This window comes from Onychomys torridus, chromosome 5 (assembly GCF_903995425.1).
Source record: "Onychomys torridus chromosome 5, mOncTor1.1, whole genome shotgun sequence".
In the NCBI taxonomy this organism is placed as follows: domain Eukaryota; kingdom Metazoa; phylum Chordata; class Mammalia; order Rodentia; family Cricetidae; genus Onychomys; species Onychomys torridus.
Window position 1 is genome coordinate 13,166,823 of NC_050447.1, and position 23,275 is coordinate 13,190,097.

Consider the following 23,275-nt stretch of genomic DNA (forward strand, 5'->3'; position numbering starts at 1 on the left):
TCCTTGCTTGTTGGCATCTGTATAAAATGTCCGAACTCCAGATATGGTTTTTCACGTACAATTCGAGGCAAGATCCAATCAGCTCTCTTTATAAGATCAATTCTATTGCTTTTTAGATATTTGCTGTTAATTTCTCCCAAAAAAATTACTGCAAGCTCTTTGCCAAGGTCACTTTCTGCCCATAATTTTTCAATGTCCTCTTTAGTTAAAGGACAACAATTTCTGCTGGGTCATTCCTGCTAATTGACGAAGCCTCAATTTTCCTTTCAAAATTAAGTCAGAGATTTTTTCCACATAAGTTTTAATTTTTTATTTGTTTATTTGGTAAAAATATCCATTCTAATTAATACTTCTCTTCTTGCATTAAATTCCTGTAGGAGAATGCCTAGAAGGTAAAATAACCAAAATGCAATCCAGCTTTGGATCAATACGATCTACATGTCCTTCATTACTTTTTTCTACCAAGGCCAATTCTTTCTCAGCTTCAGTGATAATTCTCTTGGACTATTTAAGTCCTTGTCACCTTCTAAGGTTTGAACAAATTATTCAGTTCATCATTTTTTACCCCAACAATAGTTCGTAGATGAGAAATGTCCCCAAATAATCTTTGAAAGTCATTAAGAGTCTGTAGGCGATCTCTCCTAATTTGTACCTTTTTGAGGTCTAATTTTTTGTAGCTCTATTTTTATACCTAAATAATTAATAGAATCTCTCTCTTTGTATCTTTTCAGGAGCAATTTGTAATCCCTAGCAAGGCAATATTTTCTTTACTTCTTCAAACATTCTTTCTAAAGTATCTGCACTTGAGTCAGCTAGTAAATATCATCCATATAATGATAAATTATAGATTTAGGAAATTTTTACGTATCACTTCTAAGGCTGTGTACAAAATATTGGCACAGGGTTGGACTATTCAACATTCCCTGTGGAGGACTCTCCATTGAAATCTAACCGTTGAGAATTATGTAAGTAGGCACCATGAAAGCAAATCTTTCTCTGTCTTCTTCTTTAGGGGTATTGAAAAGAAACAGTCTTTTAAATCAATAACTATGAGAGGCCATCCTTAGGTAACAGAGTAGGCAAAGGAATTCCAGATTGTAGAGAGCCCATTGGCTGAATTACTTTGTTAATTGCTCTAAGGTCTGTTACCATTCTCCATTTACCAGATTTCTTTTTAAAACAAATACAGGAGAATTCCATGGCTAGTAGATTCTTCAATATGCTGAGCATTTAACTGTTCTTCTACCAGCTCTTCTAAAGCCTGGAGTTCTCTGTTGTTAAAGGCCATTGATGAACCCATACAGGCTTGTCTGTTAAACCATTTAAAGGTAGAGCTGTTGGTGCCTTTGGAAGATCATCAGTTTTCTTGCCCTGTTCTTGTATAATATGGATGGCTGGTGACCACTCATTAGAATAATACCTTCTAAATTTCTCTCAGAAACATGTGCTAGTTTATTATTTTTTCTGAGGTTGGAGGGAGTTAATCTGAGTATTCCATTGTTGTAACAGGTCTCGACCCCACAGGTTCATGGCTATGTTAGCCACATATGGTTTTATCTGCCTCTCTGCCTTCTGGCCTATACATTCGAGCCATCTTGCACTCTGTTAACTTATGAGATAATGTTCCAATTCCTAACAGTTGAACCATTTACCTCCTGAAGAGGCCAAGATGGATGCCAAAATTCTGGTGCAATATTTGGTAACACAGCACCTGTGTCTTACCAGACCAGACAAACAAAACACCATTTATTTTATTGTTAATTGTGCGTCTTTGTTCATTTATAGAAGTTTGCCAAAAATTTTCTTTTATGGTCTCTCCTGAATTTTCTGTTCTCTCTGTCTCAGTTGTTCCATTACTCTGAGTAGCCTCATTTATTCTGATGGTCCTCAGAGCTCATTCCTTAGCACTCATATCCTCTAGCCCGGTATTGCTTCTTAAATGTTCTACAGTCTCCCAGTAACTGGGAACCAAATGTTCAAATAAAGACCTTTAGCTATATTTTGGAGAATACTTTATATTCAACTAATTCTATAATATATAGAAATGTAAAATACTGGCATGATACACCCCCAAGAAGATTAGGACAAGCTTTTTAGATTAAGGAAGTCACACAAGACAGTAAAATGATTTCATAGGAAGAAAAAGAGAATCAGAAACTAAGGTTAATATGTTATTAGCACAGACACAAAAATGCGTAAGTTAATAATTGTAACATTATAGATGAGTGTGTAGTGGAAGTACTCTATACAATAAAGGAGGTAATCAATGCAGCTATGGAGGAGTAAGATTTCTCTGACTCACAGGAATTATGGCAGTACATATCTGAAGTAGATACTGGTGAGTGCCAATGTGGGAATCCTACTTGGGAAGAGGAGTAAGATCTCTGTCTCACTGGAATTATGGCAGTACATATCTGAAGTAGATATTGGTGAGTGCCATTGTGGGAATCTTACTTGGGAAGAGCAGCAACAAGCTGCTACTCTCCTTCAAGTAGTTCTCAGGTGTGCACCTGCAATGGGGACACGGGGAGGATTGGATTTGTACAGAGATGCTCACTTCCAGCCCATCTATTCAACTGGCTAAAGGGATAGTGAATAAAAATGTAGATGGTGGTCACAATATTGAGGACTAGGCTGGATACTCACATAAGCATATACACCTAATGAAGTATCGGCAGTTGCAAGTTTGTTGTGGAGTTTTTTTTTTTTTTTTTAAGTCTTTAAGCTTTACTTGTAAATGGTTTTGTATTTGAAAACAAAGACAGAAGAAAAACAGATGAATGCTACTGTAGATTAAATCATCTCAGATAATTTCAGAATAAAACTAGGTACCACTGTGCTTATTATTATGAAAATATGCCTGAAATTTTAGGTATTGCCTTAAAACTTGAGTATTGAAGTATATTCATTCAATTTTAACAGTTACTTAATGACTATAACTATGTTTAAATACATCATACTTAATGATGACCCAAGTGCATGAGAAATCAGGCATGTACATAAAAAATAATGTAAAGTTAAGGTCAAAAGTATCATTAAGGGAGAGATGTTTGTTTAGCAAGTGAAAGACTTGCCTGGAAAGCCTGATGGCCTAAGCCTGATCCCTGAACTGATGAGAGGAGGAGAGAACTGACCCCTGAAAGTGGTCCTTGGACCTTCACATGTGTGTGGTGTAGGGCATGCATGTGGACACATATACAATAAAAAAATAAAAAACTTTTAAAAAGTATCATCAAGGATGCTATATGTAAAGCACATAAACACCCCAACTGGAGAGATGTTCAATTAATATATATCAGAACCTGCAGAGACTGTTGGTAACTGAGCCCTTGAATTTCTGGAGCTTGGCGAAAAGTGGGTACACAGAAAAGAAGTGTAAAGGTAAAAAAGTCAAGACTATAGAGAACCAAATACTCAGATCAGGTTGCTCAGGAAATATCTTATCCTAAACTAAACTTTAAGATCATGACCTCAACTTCATCTACCAGTACATTTATCTTAAAAAAACAAACAAACAAACAAACAAAAACTTAGCTATGTGAAACCATGTGCAATATTCTTTTTGAAAACATTAGAAATACATTTATGTGTGTTGTTAGGTTGCTAAAGGGTTTGGTCATGTGCTGTGGGCTGTCTTTCTGTATGCTGTGAATATGTGTTGCTCTGATTGGTTGATAAATAAAGCTGCATTGGTCTATGGCAAGGCAGCTTGGAGGTAGGCAGGAAATCCAAGCAGATATACTGAGAGAAGAAAGGAGAGGAGGAGGAGATGCCAGCCACTGTCCAAGAAGCAAGAGGTCAGCAGACCAGTAACGCCATGGCCACATGGCAAAACAGAGATTAATAGGAATGGATTAATTTAAGATGAAAGAGCTAGCTAGGAAGAAGCCTGCCATAGGCCATACAGTTTGTAGATAAGGTTAAGCCTCTGAGTGATTATTTTATAAGCGGCTATGGGTCCGAGGGACAGGTGGGACCAGAGAAACCTTCTGGCTACATTTGGCACCCAACATGGGGCACAAACCCATGACCCTGAGATTAAGAGTCTCATGCTCTACTGACTGAGGCAAGATGTCAGCAGACCTTAGATAATGCCATGGCCACATGGCACTTTATAGATTAATCAAAATTTTTTTAAGTTATAAGAGCTAGCTAGCAAGAAGCCTGCAATAGACTATGCAATTGGTAATTAATATTAAACTTCTAAATGATTATTTTATAAGTGGCTGAGGGACTGTGGGGCCACAAGGCCTGAGCAGGACTGGAGAAAACTTTCGACTACAGTCATGGGACTGTCTTCTATCAACTCTGGCAGTCTCATTTGTGAATCAGGATTGAGCACTGATATCCTTGGAGTTGTTTCAATACAAACATGTATATATGTACATATTCATCCATCTTTTCATTTTTCAAGAACTATTCACTGAGTGCTTAAATTTTTAATTAAAATTATTGTTTTTGAGATAGTCTCACTAAGTAGCCCAGGTTGGCCATAAACTTAGGGATCTCCTGAGCATTATGAACAATCAAACCTGGCTGAGTGCATAAGCATTTGCTCCTGCATTTTTACATATAAAGAGGGAAAACATGCCACATGAAGGAAAAAAGCAAAGCAGGGAGACTGGATACAAAGGGTCAGCTGGGTGGGTGTGTTTGGAACTTTATAAGGCTCACTTAGAAAATGCCACTAAAGAATTAAAGAGGAAAGGGGTATGGGCTACATGGATGTCTACTTGGAGAATGTTCTACAAAAGCTTTAGCCGTGTCAAAGTAGATATGAAGGTGTGCCCATAGGAAAAATACTACCTAGGTGTGTGTGGTTGGGTCAAGGTAAAGTAGCACAGAGATCAGGTGTCACCCTGCTGGCCACACTAGGAATTCAACTTCACACAATGGAGTTGGAAGTGCAAAAAGCACACAAGTTTTGAGATGTAAAAGTCTGCACTGCAAGTTATTAGTTAGATGATCTATTGGCCTCTGCTCTATACTCAGTTAATTTGTCAATTTGTTTCCACTAAATTGATTTCCAGTCTAACAGCAAAGCATTTACATGGAGTGTTTAACAGTGCTCTATATCAAGGTGTTGCTTAAGCCTTTGTTTCCTTGAGGTACTGCATGCACCCAATTCAACCAGAAACTATTTAATAACTTGAACATAGAAGGAAGTTTGTGTGCTAGCTGGCCTGGATTATGCAACATGGCTTTGCTTTTCTCTTCATGTGGCATGTTTTCCTTCTTTATATGTAAAACTCTAGAAGCAAATGTTTAAGCACTCACCCAGGAGTGGTGGTTCATAGTGCTCAGGAGGCTGGGGCAGAAGACTCAAGAATTGATGGCCAACTTGAGCTACTTAGTGAGACTGTCTCAAACACAATGGATTTAATTAAAATCACTGAGACTCTGCTTCGAAAAGGTGGAAGACTATACATACACATATAGAATATTAACATTTTAAAGGTTAAAATTAATGCATTAACACAAACCTGTTAATTATGAGTGAAAACAATTAAGAATCATAAAAGAGCCGGAAGAAGCACTAAAACAACACAGAGAAACCCTGTGAAGAGAGCTGGGCATGGTGGTGCACACCTTTAATTCCACACTCATAAGGCAGAGGCAGAGGCAGGCAGATCTCTGTGAGTTCTACGCCAGCCTGTCTACATAGCGAGTTCCAGGACTGACATGGCAACACAGAAAAACCCTGTCCTGGGAATTTAAACAAACAAACAAACAAACAAACAAACAAACAAGAATCACAGAGGAAACCATTGTATTGTAGTAGTAAAATGTGTTATTTTATTTACTATGCTAAAAGAGGAAAGTTTCTTATTTCTATATCTAAGGATACCAAATAGTATTTTAAAAATCCTTAGTGATGAGCTGGCTTTTTGGAACCTAGGGCCTATGCTGGGACACTTTGCTCAGTCTAGGTGAAGGAAGGAGGGGACAGGACCTGCCTTGACTGAATCTACCAGGCTGAGCTGAATCCCCAGGAGAGTCCTTGCCTTGGAGGAGGTGGGAATGGGGTGTGGATTGGGGGGAGGACAGGGGGTGGTGGGAGGAGGGAGGACAGGAGAATCCGTGGCTGATATGTAAAATTAAAAAAATTATCCAGGGAAAAATGTAATTTTCTTTTTTGGAGTTGAATTATCAATGAAAATAGTCAACTCTGAAATGTCAAAAAAGCTGCTTCAAAAGCTTGTGTGTTGTTAACAGTATGCATCCTAGATATCAGATGAAGAGCACATCTGTATTCAGAGGCAGATGTGAAGAAATACCAAAGCATGCAATATAATATACTACTAAATGTATCAGTCTCTTGGTAAAGAGAGACTGACTAATGTTTTAGTATCTGATGACTCAGTTACCCAAAGAATATTTATGTTTATTTAGCAGCAGCAACAAAGGCTCAATTGTCACTTTTCATTCTCTTAAGTATTTTGGGGTGGGAGCAGGGAGAGGGAGGAAAGGCTACATTTGCCTCTGCAGCTCCCCAGAGCACAGGCATTGCTAACTGCCCAAACAAGGTAAGTACAGCTATTAGCTGTTGTCCTAAATGCAACTGCTACCTTCCCCAAGGGTACCACCAAGGTAGAAGGAAGCGGGGGTGGCGTGGGGTGGGGGGGTGCGGGGTGGCAAAGGAGGCAAGATTAAAAGGCTGTCACATATCTGGAGGAGAAAGAAGACTCAAATTCAAACTGTGACTGAAGTGGAGAAAAAGTTCAGTGACTATAAGAAAATAAATAAAGGGCTTTATAGTATAATGAGGGATGGCTTCCCAACAGAGGTTACAATTGTTTTTCTTGGGGACAGACTATAGTTGGCTGGATATTCCTAGGATTAGAGTGTTTGCATCTAGGAACATGAGGTAAGATAACTGTATTTGTAAGAATGCTTCTAGAATGGACAGAAGAAATAAAGACAGGAAGAGGAAGGGTAATAATAAAGCAGTAAGAAAAGTTAGTGAACCAGAGAGCTCAGTGAGGTCCAAAAAGTGTAGCAAGTAAGACACATTTAGCAGCCAGTCATTTGAGTAGTGGTTTTGGGGATATTAAATTTTCCAGTACCCACAAGGCACAGGGAATGAACTCAGACAGCTGAGGTGGGAGGTAACAGTGTTGGGCTGGGGCATCTCTGTGGATTCTGAAATACCTTGAAGTAACACAACAGTTATGTAGTTATGTAGGAAGTTAAGTCTCCAGAGAACTAGCAAATTTATAGATGTGAGAAATGAAAGAAGACAGTTGTATAGCTAGAAGGCAGAAGATTGCAAGGAAATTTGTACAATCAGTGCTGAGAACTAAAGATGTTTCAGAATATGAGTTGTGGAAGAGCAAAGAAAGTTAGCTGAGCTAAGAGTGAGCCAACAGGTGCAGCAGGCTCTAGTAGGTCTCTGCTTTGGCATGTGGGTGTGATGTGACTTGAAGCTTAGCAGAGTTCATGCCTTGACTTCCCCTTAATGATGGACTGTAACCTGCAAATGTAAGCCAAACAAATCCTTTCTCCCTAACTTGCTTTTTGTCAGAGTATTTTTATCATAGAACACACATACAAACACACACTTACTCACTCATGTACACATACCTGTCAGATTAAATTCACTCATGCATAGGTATGTACACACATACTTGTCAGATTAAATATTTTACTTTAAAACTATTTCTCATATAGTTAGATTAAAAAATTATTTTCTGTATCTGGTTTACTTAGTTTAGTATGATGTCTTTAAGCCTATCTGTGTTATGCCAAATGACCAGATCTTCCTTTTTTAAAGTTTGAAAAATATTCCACTACATGTGTGCACACTCATTCTACACACACAACTCTCCTAATACACAATATCTTTCTCTACTCATTTGTTGATGGACATCTCCAGTCAGTTCCATACCTGCCTATTATAACAAAATTAACAGTACAGATATCTTTTTGACGTGGTGATTTCATCCTAGAGATGACTAGGTTATGCAGCAATTCTATTTTTACTGTTACAATAAATTTCCATACTTTAAAAAAAATTATGACTATACCAATCTACATTCCTATCAACAGCATAAATTCCCTATGTCTTTGATGATTAGTTATACTGATGGCCTTGTCTTATACCTGTTGGCTATTTTATATTGTATTTTCATGTTATATTCTTTTGCAAATATTCTCCCAATCCACAAACTTTTTTTTTATTTAAACAACTTATCATGTAGCCTTTCAAATTCTGAAAACAGAGAAAATATAGAAAAGTCTAATTTCCCCTCTCATTCCCAGTGTTTATGAAGAAATACAAGAATGATATGGTAAGAAGCATGAGATAGAAAATGAAAAGGAAGAAAGAGGGTCTGAACTGATGAAAGAGATATCTAAGTTGCTCCTGAAATACTGAGCATGCACTATGCTGCTGCTATTGGAAATGTTCATCTGAGCTAAGCCCGGAGCACTGCCCTTCTGCAGTCTCTTTAAGCCTTCTTCAGGAACACTCAGGCTCAGCCAGCACCAGCATTTAGTTGTTTTGTAATCTGGCTTGGCTCACTTCAGTTAGCAGTTACTTTCTGTAATGACGGAGATTTATAAAAGCCTAAATATAATTGAGGCAATCTGCTCCTAAGAAGATAATATTAAGTTGCCTTTTCTGTTCTGCTCCCTGAAAATAAATGAAGACAGCAGATAAGACCACAAAGGCAGTAACATCCCCAGATGAAACAGATCCTTTCTGACAGCGCAAGAATTTGATCTGCTGGCAGGATTCCATTTGGAATGATAACCACAATGGCAAAGTGTCATTTATTCTTCTTCCAGGGTACTAAATGGAGCCCTGGTGACATTGGAGAGCTAATACAACTTCAACATTCCTATTTATGCTCAGGTAAAGCTTATTCATCAGATAATGCTTCAGTGAACATTTACCCGAGAGAGAAGCCCAGCTCTCCACATTACATGCACAGATTAGGCTCATACAAGCCACAATGGCAAACATTTTCTTTTCTTTCTTTTTTTCCCAGAGCTGCGGACCGAACCCAGGGCCTTGCGCTTGCTAGGCAAGTGCTCTACCACTGAGCTAAATCCCCAGCCCCGGTGAACATCTTCTATCTGTGAGGAACTAGGCAGAGCTCTTGTTGCATGTCCACATCTGAGATCAAGGAGTTTCCGATGGACTGCAGAGAGTCAAAGAACTGCTGCCAAGACACAGATAATTCAACTGATACACCTGTTAATGGGTAACAAATTCAGTGAAAATGAGATAAAGTTACAAATGAAGAAATACTTTTAGATGAATTTTAGCCAGGTGTGATGGCTCATGTGATAATCCCAGCATCTAAAAAGCTGAGGTAGTTGGACAGGTACAAGTCCAGGGCCAGCCTAAGCCAGTATGACACACTTCTTCAACAAACAAAATTTAAAGAACCTGAGAAGGCCAGGCAAATACCAGGCCAGGCTCTTAATAACCCAGTTGAGAAGCAGGCCTCAGTTCCTGCCTCTTGAAACTGGACAGGCAGTTTTTGAGGAAGCCAGGAGCAAAGGGCAAGCAATCACCAACGCCCCCCTTCCCTCCTCATCCCGACAGCAACGACAAGGGGAGGCCTAAGCAAGTCCCCATCATAGCTCAAGCTAATAACTAAATAAAAACAGAGCCCGGGACTTGTCCAAGCTTGCCCCAAAATGGAAAAACTGTTGCCTTAACCAGCTCTTGCTAGCCCTAACCCATCAGGAACATACTAATATGACTGCTACTTGTGTAAGCCAATCATAGAAATGACCTAATTGTCTTAGAATTCCTTTAGTTATATATAAAAGGAGCCTGTGAGCTTCTCTCAGAGGTAGGGTGGGGGGGGGTGGGGTTGGGTTGGGGAGTAGGGGGAATGTAGCCATTTTGCCTTGGTGTCAGATGTGTGGCCCCAGCATGCTGGTAGTACCTTTATTCTTGAGATAATAAACTCTGTTGTTAATTGCATATGTGGATGGTGGTCTTTTCTGGGATTTCTCTAGGACCCTAACAAACCCTAAAACTATAAAATAGAATTTCAGAGAGTAATTTAAAATTTTCCTTCTTTAATAATGCTTAGTGAGCAGCTGGACAGATGGCTCAGTGGTTAAAAGGACTTGCTGCTCTTGCAGAGAACCCAGCTTCAGTTCCCAGCATCACATGGACGTTCACAACTGTTACTCAAGTTCCAAAAGATCTGGCACCCTACCACCCTCTGGCCTCTGCATACACTGCATACACATGGTGAATACACAAACACACAGGCAAAACACTCATGCACATAGAACACAAAATAAGGAAATGAGAGAAATGGCTCAGTGATTAAGAGTGCTTGCTGCTTTTTCAAAGGACCCGAGTTCAGTTCCCAGCACCCACATCGGATGGCTCACAACTACCATAAGTCCAAAATCAGGGGATAGGACACTCTCTTCTGGCTTCCACAGGCACCACACACACAAGTAAAAATAAACTTACATGTAGCTGGCAACATGGAGGACACTGGGTATGTTAATCCTTCAGGTTCAGCACCCACTGTTAACATTCTCACCCACTCATTTATTTATTGATTCACTTATTCATTCATTCATCCACTTGTTTGTTTGTTTGTTTGTTTGTTTATTTATTTATTTATTTATTTATTTATTTACTTACTTACTTACTTACTTACTTACTTACTTATGGTTTTCGAGATAGGGTTTCTCTGTGTAGCTCTAGCTCTCCTGGAATTCGCTTTGTAGACCAGACTGGCCTGGTCTCATTTGGTTCCTTATCCTTCAAGGTAAGCACTGTTAACACTCCCACTCACTCACTCACTCACTCACTCACTCACTCACTCACTCACTCACTCATTTATTCATTCATCCATCCATTCATCCATCCATCCATCCATTCATCCTTCCATCTAACTATGGTTTTCTGAGACAGGGTTTCTCTTTGTAACAGCCCTAGCTCTCCTGGAACTCGATTTGTAGACCAGACTGGCCTGGAACTCACAGAGCTCTGCCTGCCTCTGCCTCCTGAGTGCTGGGATTAAAGACATGTGTAACCACTACCCAGCTATCACTCCCACTTTACAAGATGAATTTGCCCATAAATGTATTATTAGCCCTCTTCTGACCTTGAGCACCAAGACATGCATGTGGTGCACATACATACACTCTTACACAATACACATAAAATAAATAGTATTTAAAAAGACATATTGTAATTGAGCATTTGAAGTAGAAAGCCAAGGTGTGCCTATGGGGAAAGGTTCTTGACATCTTTAAGTTGGCTTTGCAATGTGAACAAAAGAATTTAATTATAAAAACTTATTCCATATATAAGGATTAAGTAAGTAATGCACAAAAATGCTTATGATAGGGTCATGCTTTTCTGAATGCCAAAATCATGATGGTTAATATAATTTTGTCCTGATTTTATTTATTTTATTCACTGTTCTATTGTTGTGAAGAGATGCCATGACCAAGACAACTCTTATAAGAGAAAGCATTTAATTGGGGGCTTGCTTACATTTCCAGAGGTGTAGCCATGATGCTGAAGCATGGGCTAAGAGTTCTACATCTGGATTTGTAGACACACACACACACACACACACACACACACACACACACACACACACACACACACACACCGGGTAGGGGTGGGACAGAGGAAGAGAGGAAGGCGAACAGGTTACCATCATAGATCAAAGGGTTTGTAGTTGGGTTGGTGTTTACCTTTCTCCTCTGGTAGCATGAACCTTCTAATACCATAAACAAGAGTACCTTTTAATATTAAGAACACATGAGAGGGAGAGGGAGAAAGAAAGACTGGGAGACTGGGTCTGGCATAGGCTTTTGAAACCTTAAAGCTGACACAACTACTCCAAAAAGGCCATACCTCCTAATTCTTCTCAAATAGTACAACTCCCTGGTGAATAATAAGTCAAACATATGGGGTCATTCTTTTTCAAACCACCAAAGTATTTAAGGGAAAGACTAAAAAGACACTAATAAATTAAATGCTTTGGTAGACGTTTATTTATAGATAAATTAGTCACTATAATACTGCTACAAAGTTAGCTGTTACATCTTTAAATAGCAGGTTATAATCCATATAACCTCAAAGGTTAAGTATAGAATAAGGGACTAGTGTGGAGGGATGGATTTCCCTAGGAAAGGGAACTAGAATAGATAGTTATGGATGGATGGGGAATGCTGGGGGACTAGAACAAAAGGATCAAACAGGGAGGAGGAAGGAAGAGGAGGTAAGGAAAGGAATATGGGGAAGGACAGCTAAAATTAAGAGCCATTAGAGGGCTTATATGGAAACCAAATACAGTAGAAGCTTCTTAAAATACACATATACATGAGAGAAATTGAAATGGAATCACCAAATAATGGGAGAGACAAAGCCTTAACTAGACATCTCTCATCACTAAATGAAATCTCCAGTTCTGGGAATAGGTTATATCTAGTCAAGTTGTTGGCCAAAGGGCTCCACAGACAACCCTAAGCAGTATGGCATTGCACCAAGGCTATTGATTGCTCTTCACAAACTGATGGTAAGACCCTATTGCTGAAGACAACACCTATATCACCCAGTGAACATGGAGAAGTCAAGCTGGTGCGTACCTAGAGCTTTCACCCCTACTGACTTGTGTTCCTGGTATTAGAAGGTGCTCTGTATGCTACGGGAGAAGGCGGCTAAACCAACCCATCTACAAACCCTCTGACCTACAATGGTAACCAATCTAAAAGATACACTGGTGCAATAGCAGCACTTAAATTGTGAGAAATCAGTCACTAACTGATTAGCTTTAAGAACCATTTCATGAGATGGAACCCATGCCCGACACTGCTGGAGTGGCCAAGAACCTGAGACTAGCTAGGTCAGGAACCACAGGGAACTCCATCTATAGTTCTATTTAAGGAACAGAGCAATACAATGATTCCTAATGGCAGACTGCTACACTTATACATCAGTGCCTTGCTCAACCATCATCACAGAAGTTTCTTCCTGCAGTCAATGGAAACAAATGCAGGGAACCATAACGGAACAAAGTGCAGAGAGTGAGAGATCTTGGAACACTCAGTCCTGAATGGGATGTTCCCATCAAATTCCTCTCCTTAGGGCTCAGGGAACTAGTCAAAAGAGGCAGAAAGATTCTTAGTGTAGAGGGCTAAAGACCACCAAGGAAGCAAGGCCTCCTAAACACAGCAGGACTGACACGCCTGACTCCCAGAAGTAGCACACAGCTTCCCTGCATGCGCCTGAGCCCGACCGACCAGCGCTGAGAGGGCAAGTGTGTCTTTAGCTCTTTCTTTGGCTCTTTTTCTCCTGTAGTTGGTTTGCTTGTTTCTATTTTATCGTTATCTTTAGATGCCTGTATGTATTCTAATGAGAGAGAGAGAGAGAGAGAGAGAGAGAGAGAGAGAGAGAGAGAGAGAAGAGAGAGAGAGAGGGGAGGGGAGGGGAGGGGAGGGAGGGAGGGCAGGGCAGGGGAGGGGAGGGGAGGGGAGGGGAGGAAGAGAAGAGAAGAGAAGAGAAGAGAAGAGAAGAGAAGAGAAGAGAAGAGAGAGAAAGGGTATGGTTTTGGGTGTGTGGAGGGTCAGGGAAGATCTGGGAGGAGTTGGGGGAAGAGAAAACCATTATCAAAATATTTTCAATAAAAAATACTGCCACAAAAGAATAATATCTCTACAGAATTTCTAACATGTTTAGTAAAAAAACATCTGTAGGCATTAGGAATGTCATAACACCTGTAATAAAGCATCCTCTATTTCTTTGTTTCCCTGGTGTCCCATCTTTACCAAGGAAAATAAGTAATAATAATACAAACAGGGGAGCTGGAGACATGGCTCAGTGGTTAAGAGCATTGACTGCTCTTCCAGAGGTCCTGAGTTCAATTTCAGCACCCACATGATGGCTCACAACTATCTGTAATGAGATCTGGTGCTCTCTTCTGGCCTGCAGGCATACTTACAGACAGAACACTATACATAATCAATAAATAAATCTTTTAAAAAATAATAGGAACAACAGCAGCTGTTAGTAAACAGGTCTCTTAATTTTTGCTGATAAAGATCACCTATTATTTAGGACAGAATTGGAGTAATTTTAAACAGAATGTATTTCACAGTGACATTTCAGGTGGTCACCTTGTCAGAGAAGCTTAATTTGTATAAAAAAGAATAATAAAAAAGGTCCTCATCATTTTTAATATCTGCTTAAGTAGGACTAACATGGTCAAACTTTCTAAGCTTTTTCATATATTTCTGAGAAATCCTTTCTGAATGTTTAACCTGGTATGGTGATACACACCTGTGGTCCAGCATGAGGGAAGAAAGGCAGGAGCATCTTTGTAACATGACGGCCAGGCTAGGGGACAGTGAGACCCTATCTCAAAATATGATACCACGCAGCATACCACAGCACAGCATATCATACCACACCCAAACCAAAAACCACACAAAACTTAACACAACCAAAACCAAACAACAACAACAAAAAGCAATGCTTGCACTTCTGCAAATATGCAGAAATTTTATCAAGAATTTCCTTTGTTATCTTCTAAATCTGCAGGTTAAAGGTATCTCTCTGTTAGGAATAGATTGGCAGTTGAAAATGTAATATACTAGCCCTGTTTAGGTGCCATCTGCTGCCAAAAGTGTGACCATTCATCCAACAGATACCCATTGAGTCCCCATCTGGTGCTATGATCTGCTTTAGCCACCTGAGAAGTGAATAGAACAGAAAGACCAAAAATCTCTGCCTTCATTGAGTTTATGTTCTAGTATGGAATGACACAGTAAAGGCCATGAATACATGACAGGTGATAGGACTTTGGAGAAAAAAGTATACAGAACACGGGCCAAGGAGAGTACTCAAAGGGGGATTCTGAATACAGCAGGAATAACTGAAATTTAACACAATCTCAATAAAGTATTAGGGAGATGAAGAGCATTTGGAGAAGTAACTAAAACTGCACAACTCACTGAACACTTATTCCAACAAGTGTGTGTGTGTGTGTGTGTGTGTGTGTGTGTGTGTGAGTGTGCATGTGTGCGTGCATGCATGCGCATATGTGCGCGTTTGAGCAGGGTATAGCTGGGTTGACAGTGTGTCTGACTGAAGCCCTACCTTCAATCACAAGTCTGGGCAAGGGTAGGGGGGTAGGAGGGCAGGGTGAACGGAGAGGGACCGAAGACAGCAAGTAAGGGACAGACATGGCCAGTTCAACCATGAGGCAACAGAGGCCAGAAGACAATTTACATGAACTTTTTATATGAACATTTAGAGAACTTTCCTAGTTCTTGAAATGATGTGGAGTCCCTGGAAGATTTTGAAGAGTGCCATGACTTGTTGCAGTAGTTTGTGAAAAACAGCCATGGAAGGGGTGGGGGAAGTAGGAATGAGTATCTGTTACTGGGATAAATCAGAGGAGAAAGATGGGGCCTTGGGCCTGGCTGGGTACCATGGGGGCAGTTAGTAGTAGATTGTATAACTTTAAATGTGGAATGAACAGAATTTCCTAACAGTCTTAGTATTAGGTTTATAGAAAAAGGCAGCTAACATGTTCTGTCACAGAAGGTAGAACTGCAGAGCTGCTGTTAACAAGATGGGAAAGTTAGGGCATGCAGGTTTAAGAGGAAAGATCAGGGATGGAATTTGAGAAACAGAGCCTGCAGTATATATCAGACACACACAGAGGTAGAGATGGCACACAGGCAGATGTAAATGAGGTTTGAACCCATAGAAATTGAAGATTTACCAGTTTCTTATCCTGGGATGGAATGCTTAATATGTAGACGATGTTGAAAGCATGGACCATCAAGTATGTAAAAGGAAAGAATAAAGAGACTGTATGCTTGGGCCAGAAATGCTGTTGCATTTTAAAATGTCTGAGCTATAAATCAGCACATTAAAAATGTCAAATTTAAGTTTCCGAAGATAGAGTAAGTGGGGTGGTACCTTATGACAATAAGCTGTTTCTCAAGCTATATGGCCAAACTGATAATGCATGCTTGCTTGTATGTATATCCATCCACTGTCTCAAATATTTTCATTGTAAAATCAAACTCCTAAATCAAGATTATAATGAAAGGTCTATGCAGTGGCCAAGGGCCTAGATTCTAATACTACTCTTCTGTTTTGAAGGCAGGAGCTAAGCAGATGGCACGGTGATTTCTTTTGCTTGAATAATGTGATGTAATAGGGTCCAGGCAAATGATGGCCAGTTCTGCTATGCACGGAGGGATAATCCGGCCATGAGACTAGAAGCTGGACTTGATTTTCTTGAGAAACATTATTTTATCTTATTGAAGTAGATGGAATGGTCAGAATGACAAACTCAGGTTATAACATCCAATGATTCAGTGTTTGAAATCATTTGAATTCATGAGTCTATTTAGGAAGTTATAGTAGACATGAATCAGAATTGTCAGTGGTTATGAATTAAGTTCCTCAGAGTGACAGAATGATGGAACTTTAAATAACAGAGAGATTATGAAAAGTGAGCAGCCTATAAGGAAAAACAGCAATCCATACAGGAAGTCACAATAGTTAATTCACTCAGGGAAAAAAAATCTATTTCAATAATAAGATGATGATAATCTGAGATATGTAAGCCAAAATCATGATAAGCCAAAATCATGATAAAATAATCTATTTTCATCTACCAAATTGGCAATAATTCAACAAAGGTAACAGCAATGGCAAAGGTGAGAACCTGAATTCACATGAGTTTTGCTGCAGGGCAACATGGCAGCATTTGCCTACGTGGAAATGCTCAGACTTGCCTACCATGCATTTCATTTTCAGGACCTCATATTGAGGAACACGTAAGAAGTGTGGACAAAGCAAGGCACTAGAGCAATGCATAATCAATCTATAGCCACAAGTTGGAAACAGTTGTTCTGAAAAGGATTAGTTAGGTAAACATGCTATAGTGGATACACACACACACACACACACACACACACACACACATACATATATATATGTATAATATGTATACACACACACACACACAGTGGATAAGAGTCTTAAAAACAAAATATTTTCTGGTAATGTTTTAATAAACAAATAAAAGTGTTTAAAAAGAAAATCTATTATTTATTAGAGAATTCACTTCCCATATTCCATGCCTTGTCTACCACAGAAGTTCAGTTCACATACAAAAAATTTCAAGAATGTACTCCTTGTAAAGATGTTATACCTTATAGAATGAGGGTACTACAGACAATGAGACTATATACTACCATTTTAAGACTGTTCATAGATTCTTAGACTCACTGTGAACTGCTACTATCCCCTTTTATTACACAAAACTTTGTAATAAATATGCATTTATTTAATTCACCACTTATTAAACTAGACTTACGAGTTTTTCCCAATAAACTAAAGCTTTGATGGCCGAAAGTACTTTGTAGCATCACTGCATCTCCTATGGGCTTTATAAGGAAAAGGTACCAATTATATGTTTGCTAAAGTACTTCATGAGCAGAAATAGGTTTTTGAATAAAATATAACACTAATAATTATGATTTTTAACACTTTCTCATTCATTTAACTTCCAAAAGATGACTCATTAACAAACATTGCCTTAGTTAGTGTAGGGAAAAGGGACTGGCTAAAGAAACCCACCCTGACCTTGGAGCCCAGAATTAGGGAAAGATGGCTCAGATAAGGCTAATGAAAGAAACACAGTTTGGCTCAGATCAGAGCCATCTCTGCCCCTGGCCAACTGACTTGTGAAACCAGCCAATCACAGAGTAGGACAGTAGGATCCTGGCCCTAGGGCCCAGGACCAGGGAAAGAAACAGGCTGTGTTTGGGGACCTGGGCCAGAGAAATGAACCAAGGAAACATGCCCTGACTCTGAAACCAGAACCAAAGAAACACTCCTGGCTCCTAGAATCAGAGTCAGCTAATGAAATGTGCCCTGGCTTTAGAGGTAGTGTCAAAAAGCCAAGAAAGGCCAGAGAAAGAAAACATAGTTTGGCATGGAAATCAGGGCCATCTCTGCCCCTTGCCCACAAAACTGGCCAATCCCTGGGCAGAAAAAAACTAACCAGTGACGGTTGACTCCACCCCCTGGACATCCTATATAAACTGCCCTGCCTGGTCAGTTGTGAGTTGTTCTCTCCACCCTGGCAGAGGCAGCTACTCTCCTGGACTCCTCCTTCCCAAATAAATCTCTTTCTCAAAAGAGTTTTGGGTGTGAAGACCTTCATTCACTGGTGCACAGAAGAACCTTGCTAAGACATCCCATAGTGGGCTGAGCAAGGGGGGAGCTGAACAGAAGACCCTTGCTAAGACATCTCATAGTGGACTGAGCAAGAGAGGGCTGAGCAAGAGAGAGCAAGAGAACTGAGCCGGAGGAGATTATGGCTCTCCAGAAGAGGAGCAAGACTGCCATATTCTGTGGGTAGACCATCCCCCATCATACTAGGTATACCTTGACTTTTCGCGGAACAGTCAGGATACCCTTCCCTGCTGAATCAGTTCCAGGCCTGACTCTCCTGAGAAGTCAGAAAAATATCCCTTCTGGGGTTGGGCTGCTTCTTTGCAGTTCCAGCCATCAGAGCTGTGCTAAACAGCTCCAGGTGTCTGGGACACTTTCAGGGCAGAGCAGTTGTTCTGAGCAGCAGCTCAAGGTGTCCGGGATACCTCACCCTCCAGGGTTGAACTGTCTCCTTGCACTTCAGCCATCAGAGCTGTCCTAAGCAGCTCAAAGTGTCACCTGACTCCCCAGGTGGTCAGGACACCAAACTCACAGAGTTGCAAAACTCACCTTTTGCAACCAATTTACCTACAGTTAGGGTTTCTATTGCTGGATTAAAACACCACAACCTAAAGCAATTTAGGAAAGAAAGGCTTCATTTTGCTTAAACTTCTAGTAACAGTTCATCACTGAGGACAGTGGGGCAGTAACTCCTGACAGAATATGGAGGCAGGAGCTGATGCAGAAGCTATGGAGTATGGAGGCAGGAGCTGATGCGGAGGCCATGGAGGCGTGTTGCTTACTGACTTGCTCCCCATGGCTTGCTCACCCTGCTTTCTTATGAGCACCAGGACCACTAGCCCAGGGTGTCACCATCTACCACTGGCTGGGCCCTCCCCAATTACCAATGAAGAAAATGCCTTATAGGGTCTTGCCTATAGCCCCATTTTATGGAAGCATTTTCTCAATTGTGACTCCCTTCTCTGAGATGACCCTACCTTATTTCAAGTTGACATAAAAACTACGTAGCACAGTTTATACATTTCATACAAAATATTTTCGCCCTCTCCTAGTGCTGAGGATTTAACTCAGTGCTTTCTCACATTTGTAAAGCCATCTGCCACTGAGCCATTCCCTAGCCCACTATGGTGGTCTGAATAAAAATGGCCACCATAGGCCCATAGGGAGTGGCACTTTCAGGAGGTGTAGCCCTGGAGTGGATATGGCTTCGTTAGAAGAGATGTGTTACTAGGGGTGGGCTTGAGATCTCAGATGCTCAAGCAAGACCCAATGTGGCATTCACTTCCAGCCCTGCAGATCCAGATGTAGAACTCTTAGCTACCTCTCTAACACCTTGTCTTCCTGCACCCTGCCATGCTTCCTGCTGTGACAATAATGGACTAAACCTCTGAACTGTAAGTCAGTCCCAATTAAATGTTTTCCTTTATAAGAGTTGCCCTGGTCATAGTCTCTTTTCACAGCAATAGAAACTCTAACTAAGACACCTATCAGCAGATTATTTAATTCAAAAATCTAATTCCTATGAATTGTTTCATAATGAAATTTACATGGCATATTTTGCTGCTTGTATAAAAATTCTCACCAGGAGTTGGCGGCACACGCTTTTAGTCCCAGCACTCAGGAGGCAGAAGCAGGCAGAACTCTGTGAGTTCGAGGCCAGCCTGGTCTACAAAGTGAGTTCCAGGAAAGGTGCAAAACTACACGGAGAAACTCTGTCTAGAAAAACAAAACTAACAACAACAACAACAAAAAAAGAATAAAGAAAGAAAGAAAGAAAGAAAGAAAGAAAGAAAGAAAGAAAGAAAGAAAGAAAAAAATTCCGAACAAATTTTAAGAACTCATTTCAATGCAAAATCAATATTATTTAAGGAAATCTAATACTACTTTGCAAGACAAGCCTTTCCTAACAAAGGAATTGTGAGCAAAGAGAGGGACTGTGAGAAAAATGATAGCAAGTAAGCCTGTAACTAAAGAATTTCCATTTTTTTTTTTTTTTTTTAAAAGAGTGTTTAAAACTGACTTTCATTACAGTACACTCAGAACCTTTCCTGGAAGTTTTGCAGGATTTAGCAAACCAGAGAAACTACACTAGAAAATTTGCTGTTTCATCAATGACGTGTTTATTGATCCAAATGTGCATTCAAGGACCCAGCAAGTTAGAACCATAAAATAAAACACTTAGCAGAACAGGAATCTTTTTTCTTTATTTTAAAGTGGTAAGATGCAAAGTGTACTTACTTGGGCACTACACTTTTCTTAACATTGCAAATCAAATTATATGTTAACAATGAAAATGTACTAGAAGAATTCAGTCAACAACTAACAAAAGGTTATGAAATCTTATTTCCTGCCTCAAAAAGTGTGTTTCATCATAGGAAACTTTTTTTTTGTGAACATTATTGCTTCTATTTTGTGTGTGCATTGCACGTGCCATGGCAAACGGGGGGTCAAAGGGGAAGCAGGAGTCAGTTCTCTTCCCCCCACATGGGTCCCTGGGATTGAACTCAGGTCATCAGGCTTGGCTGCAGGTGCCTTTAATTACTTTGTTTTCTTGCTAGCCATGGAACACTCTTGGTTTTTGAGACTGTGTAGCCCAGGCTAGTCTGGAATTTGTTATCTTCCTGCCTTGGGTAAGTGCTAGGGTTATAAGCAAACATTAGCACACCTGGCTACGTGATACTTTTAAAAGGAGATAGATACTGTTAGCAGCGACCAGGCCTAATTTAATAAGTTGCAATTAGTTTCCTGATTTGCAATGTTCTTGAAAATTTGGATTATGAGTCTCTGACTGCCCAAAATTGATGGGATGAGAGAATAAACATCTTTAATCATTTATTTTGCCTGTCTCAACTGTACTTCGGGTGACTAAAAAGATGATGGCAGCAGTTCTTTTTACTAACTGTAGAGAGCTGCGTGTAGCCACACCCAAAAGATGGCTCTGGCTTCTACCCTCTGCCTTCCCGATGGCAAACACTCTTTAGGGTAAACAGCTCCTTATTTGGCTATGGCTGGATTCGTGTGCTGCTGGCATATTCGTGAACCTGTGGACAGTGCCCACGTGGCTGCTTGGGGTTGGCAGCCCAGCCCTACTTAGGTGCTGGGAGAGGCTTGCCCCGGAGAGAGAGAAAGACAATGCAATTAACCAAGGGCCTGATTAAACTGTTTTAAGAAGGATCCCGGTGTTGCGTCATCCTTGCTGGTCGAGGCGGGCGCGGCAACTAACAGACAATTCCAGCTAATTCTTATATAGGTGTGAATGACATCGTGCCACTCCAACTGAAACAAGGGCTCTGACAATGACTGCCATACTGCCTAGAACCATGAGGGGGATTATACTGATCTGTGCTCAGTAACTTGAAAAGACTATTTAGTTTTAGCACTAGCATTGTAACACAGAAAAAAATATGCATTTTCTTAATAAGGTGAAACACAGACTATGGTCAAGACTCTAAATCTAACTACTGAAACATAAGGACAAAGTAACACAGTACACCATGGGGACACATGTTGTAGTTTAGGTTTCTATTGCTATGAAGAGAAACCATGACTACAGCAACTCTTATAAAGGAAAACATTTAATTGGGTGGCTTACAACTCAGGGGTTCAGTCTATTATCATCATGGTGGGATATGGTGGCATGCAGGCAGACATGGTGCTGGAGAGGTGGCTGAGAGTTCTCCATCTTGTGCAAGCAACAGAAAGTGAACTAAGAATACTGGGAGTGGCTTCAGCATATATGAAACCTCCATGTCCACCTCCATAGTAACACACTTCCTCCAACAACGCCATATCTCCTAATAGTGCCACTCCCTTTGGGGCCATTTTCTTTCAAACCACAACAGAGTCAGAAAAGAGATATTTCTGCAAATTGGTAACATTTCTTTGCATGATATTCTGTTTAGCTCCAAATTTTATTTAAAAAAATTTAGGAGTCTATAGGGTTATTCTGAATAATGACTGCATACTTACTATTAAATTATTAGTATAAAACATTTTGGTTTCAGAATAATCTACTGATAGAGATGGAGATAAAGAAAACTTTTTCTTGGGGTAGGAGATGGCTCAGTTGGTTAAGAGCACTTGTTGCTCTTTCAAAGGATCATGGTTCAGTTCCAGGACCCAACATGGTGACTTACAATCATTTGAACTCCAGGATTTAGTGCCTTTTTTTTTTTTTTGCCTCATTGGGTACTAGCACACATGTGGTGCATGACATGCATGTAGGCAAAACTCTTATACACACTAAATAAAAATAAATAAACCTTTAAAATACTCATATTCTTATCATTTAGAAGTACATAATGAAGTATTCACAAGTGAAATGATAAGTTTGTGATTTTCTTAAAGTTTTCTGGGGTGAAGGGATATGTAGGTAGTATGCAGATAAAATTATCTACATATATGTAGCATTTATAATTCTTAAAGCTAGGTAATGGGTAAATGTGTATATACACAGTATTATATGTTTAATATTTCCCACAATAAAGAATTTTCAGGCCTGAAGAAGTAGCTCAATGGTAAATTAGCCAGCAAGTACAGTACCACACTCAACAACAGTTCTTAAATGCCCCTTTTCAGTATACAAGCAAAATCATTTTTCAGCCATCAATTTTATGGTATTTATTAGTAAAATAATAATAAATGCAAAGGGAAAGAAATATTGAGCAATATATGTCCAAATTATCAAAAATTCCTAAACAGTGAAGAATTCAAATTACCAGGTGGTTAACATGCAAAGAAAGCTGTAAGAAGTAAGGTCATATTTATCACACTAAATACTTCCTCTTATTTCCAGTATATTAACCTTCTGCTACTTATTTTACATTGCAACTTTTTAAAGGTTTGATCATAGCATAGTGGGATTAAGAAATGATTTTTAATGTGATGTAAAATCCCATCATTCTTAGGTAGATCAAAACAAATGTTTCATTTCTGTACAACTCACCTGCTGTAAAGTCTTCAGTCAGATCAATAAATGCATGAGAGTGTGGATTCCTCATTTTACTTTTAGTAGTCAAGGCAGGATGCCAAGATAAATTTCTAAAATATAAAAAAAAATTTTTCTTAAAG

The 23,275-nt window shown here is 39.7% G+C and overlaps 1 protein-coding gene across 1 annotated transcript in view; it reads right to left on the reverse strand.

The window, feature by feature from the left end:
- Itfg1 (integrin alpha FG-GAP repeat containing 1) overlaps positions 1-23,275 on the reverse strand; it is a 152,786-nt gene that overhangs the window by 95,275 nt on the left and 34,236 nt on the right. The window contains exon 6 of the mRNA XM_036186693.1: positions 23,151-23,245. Within this exon, the coding sequence (XP_036042586.1) occupies positions 23,151-23,245 (95 nt within the window). The remainder of the gene's footprint in view (positions 1-23,150; positions 23,246-23,275) is intronic.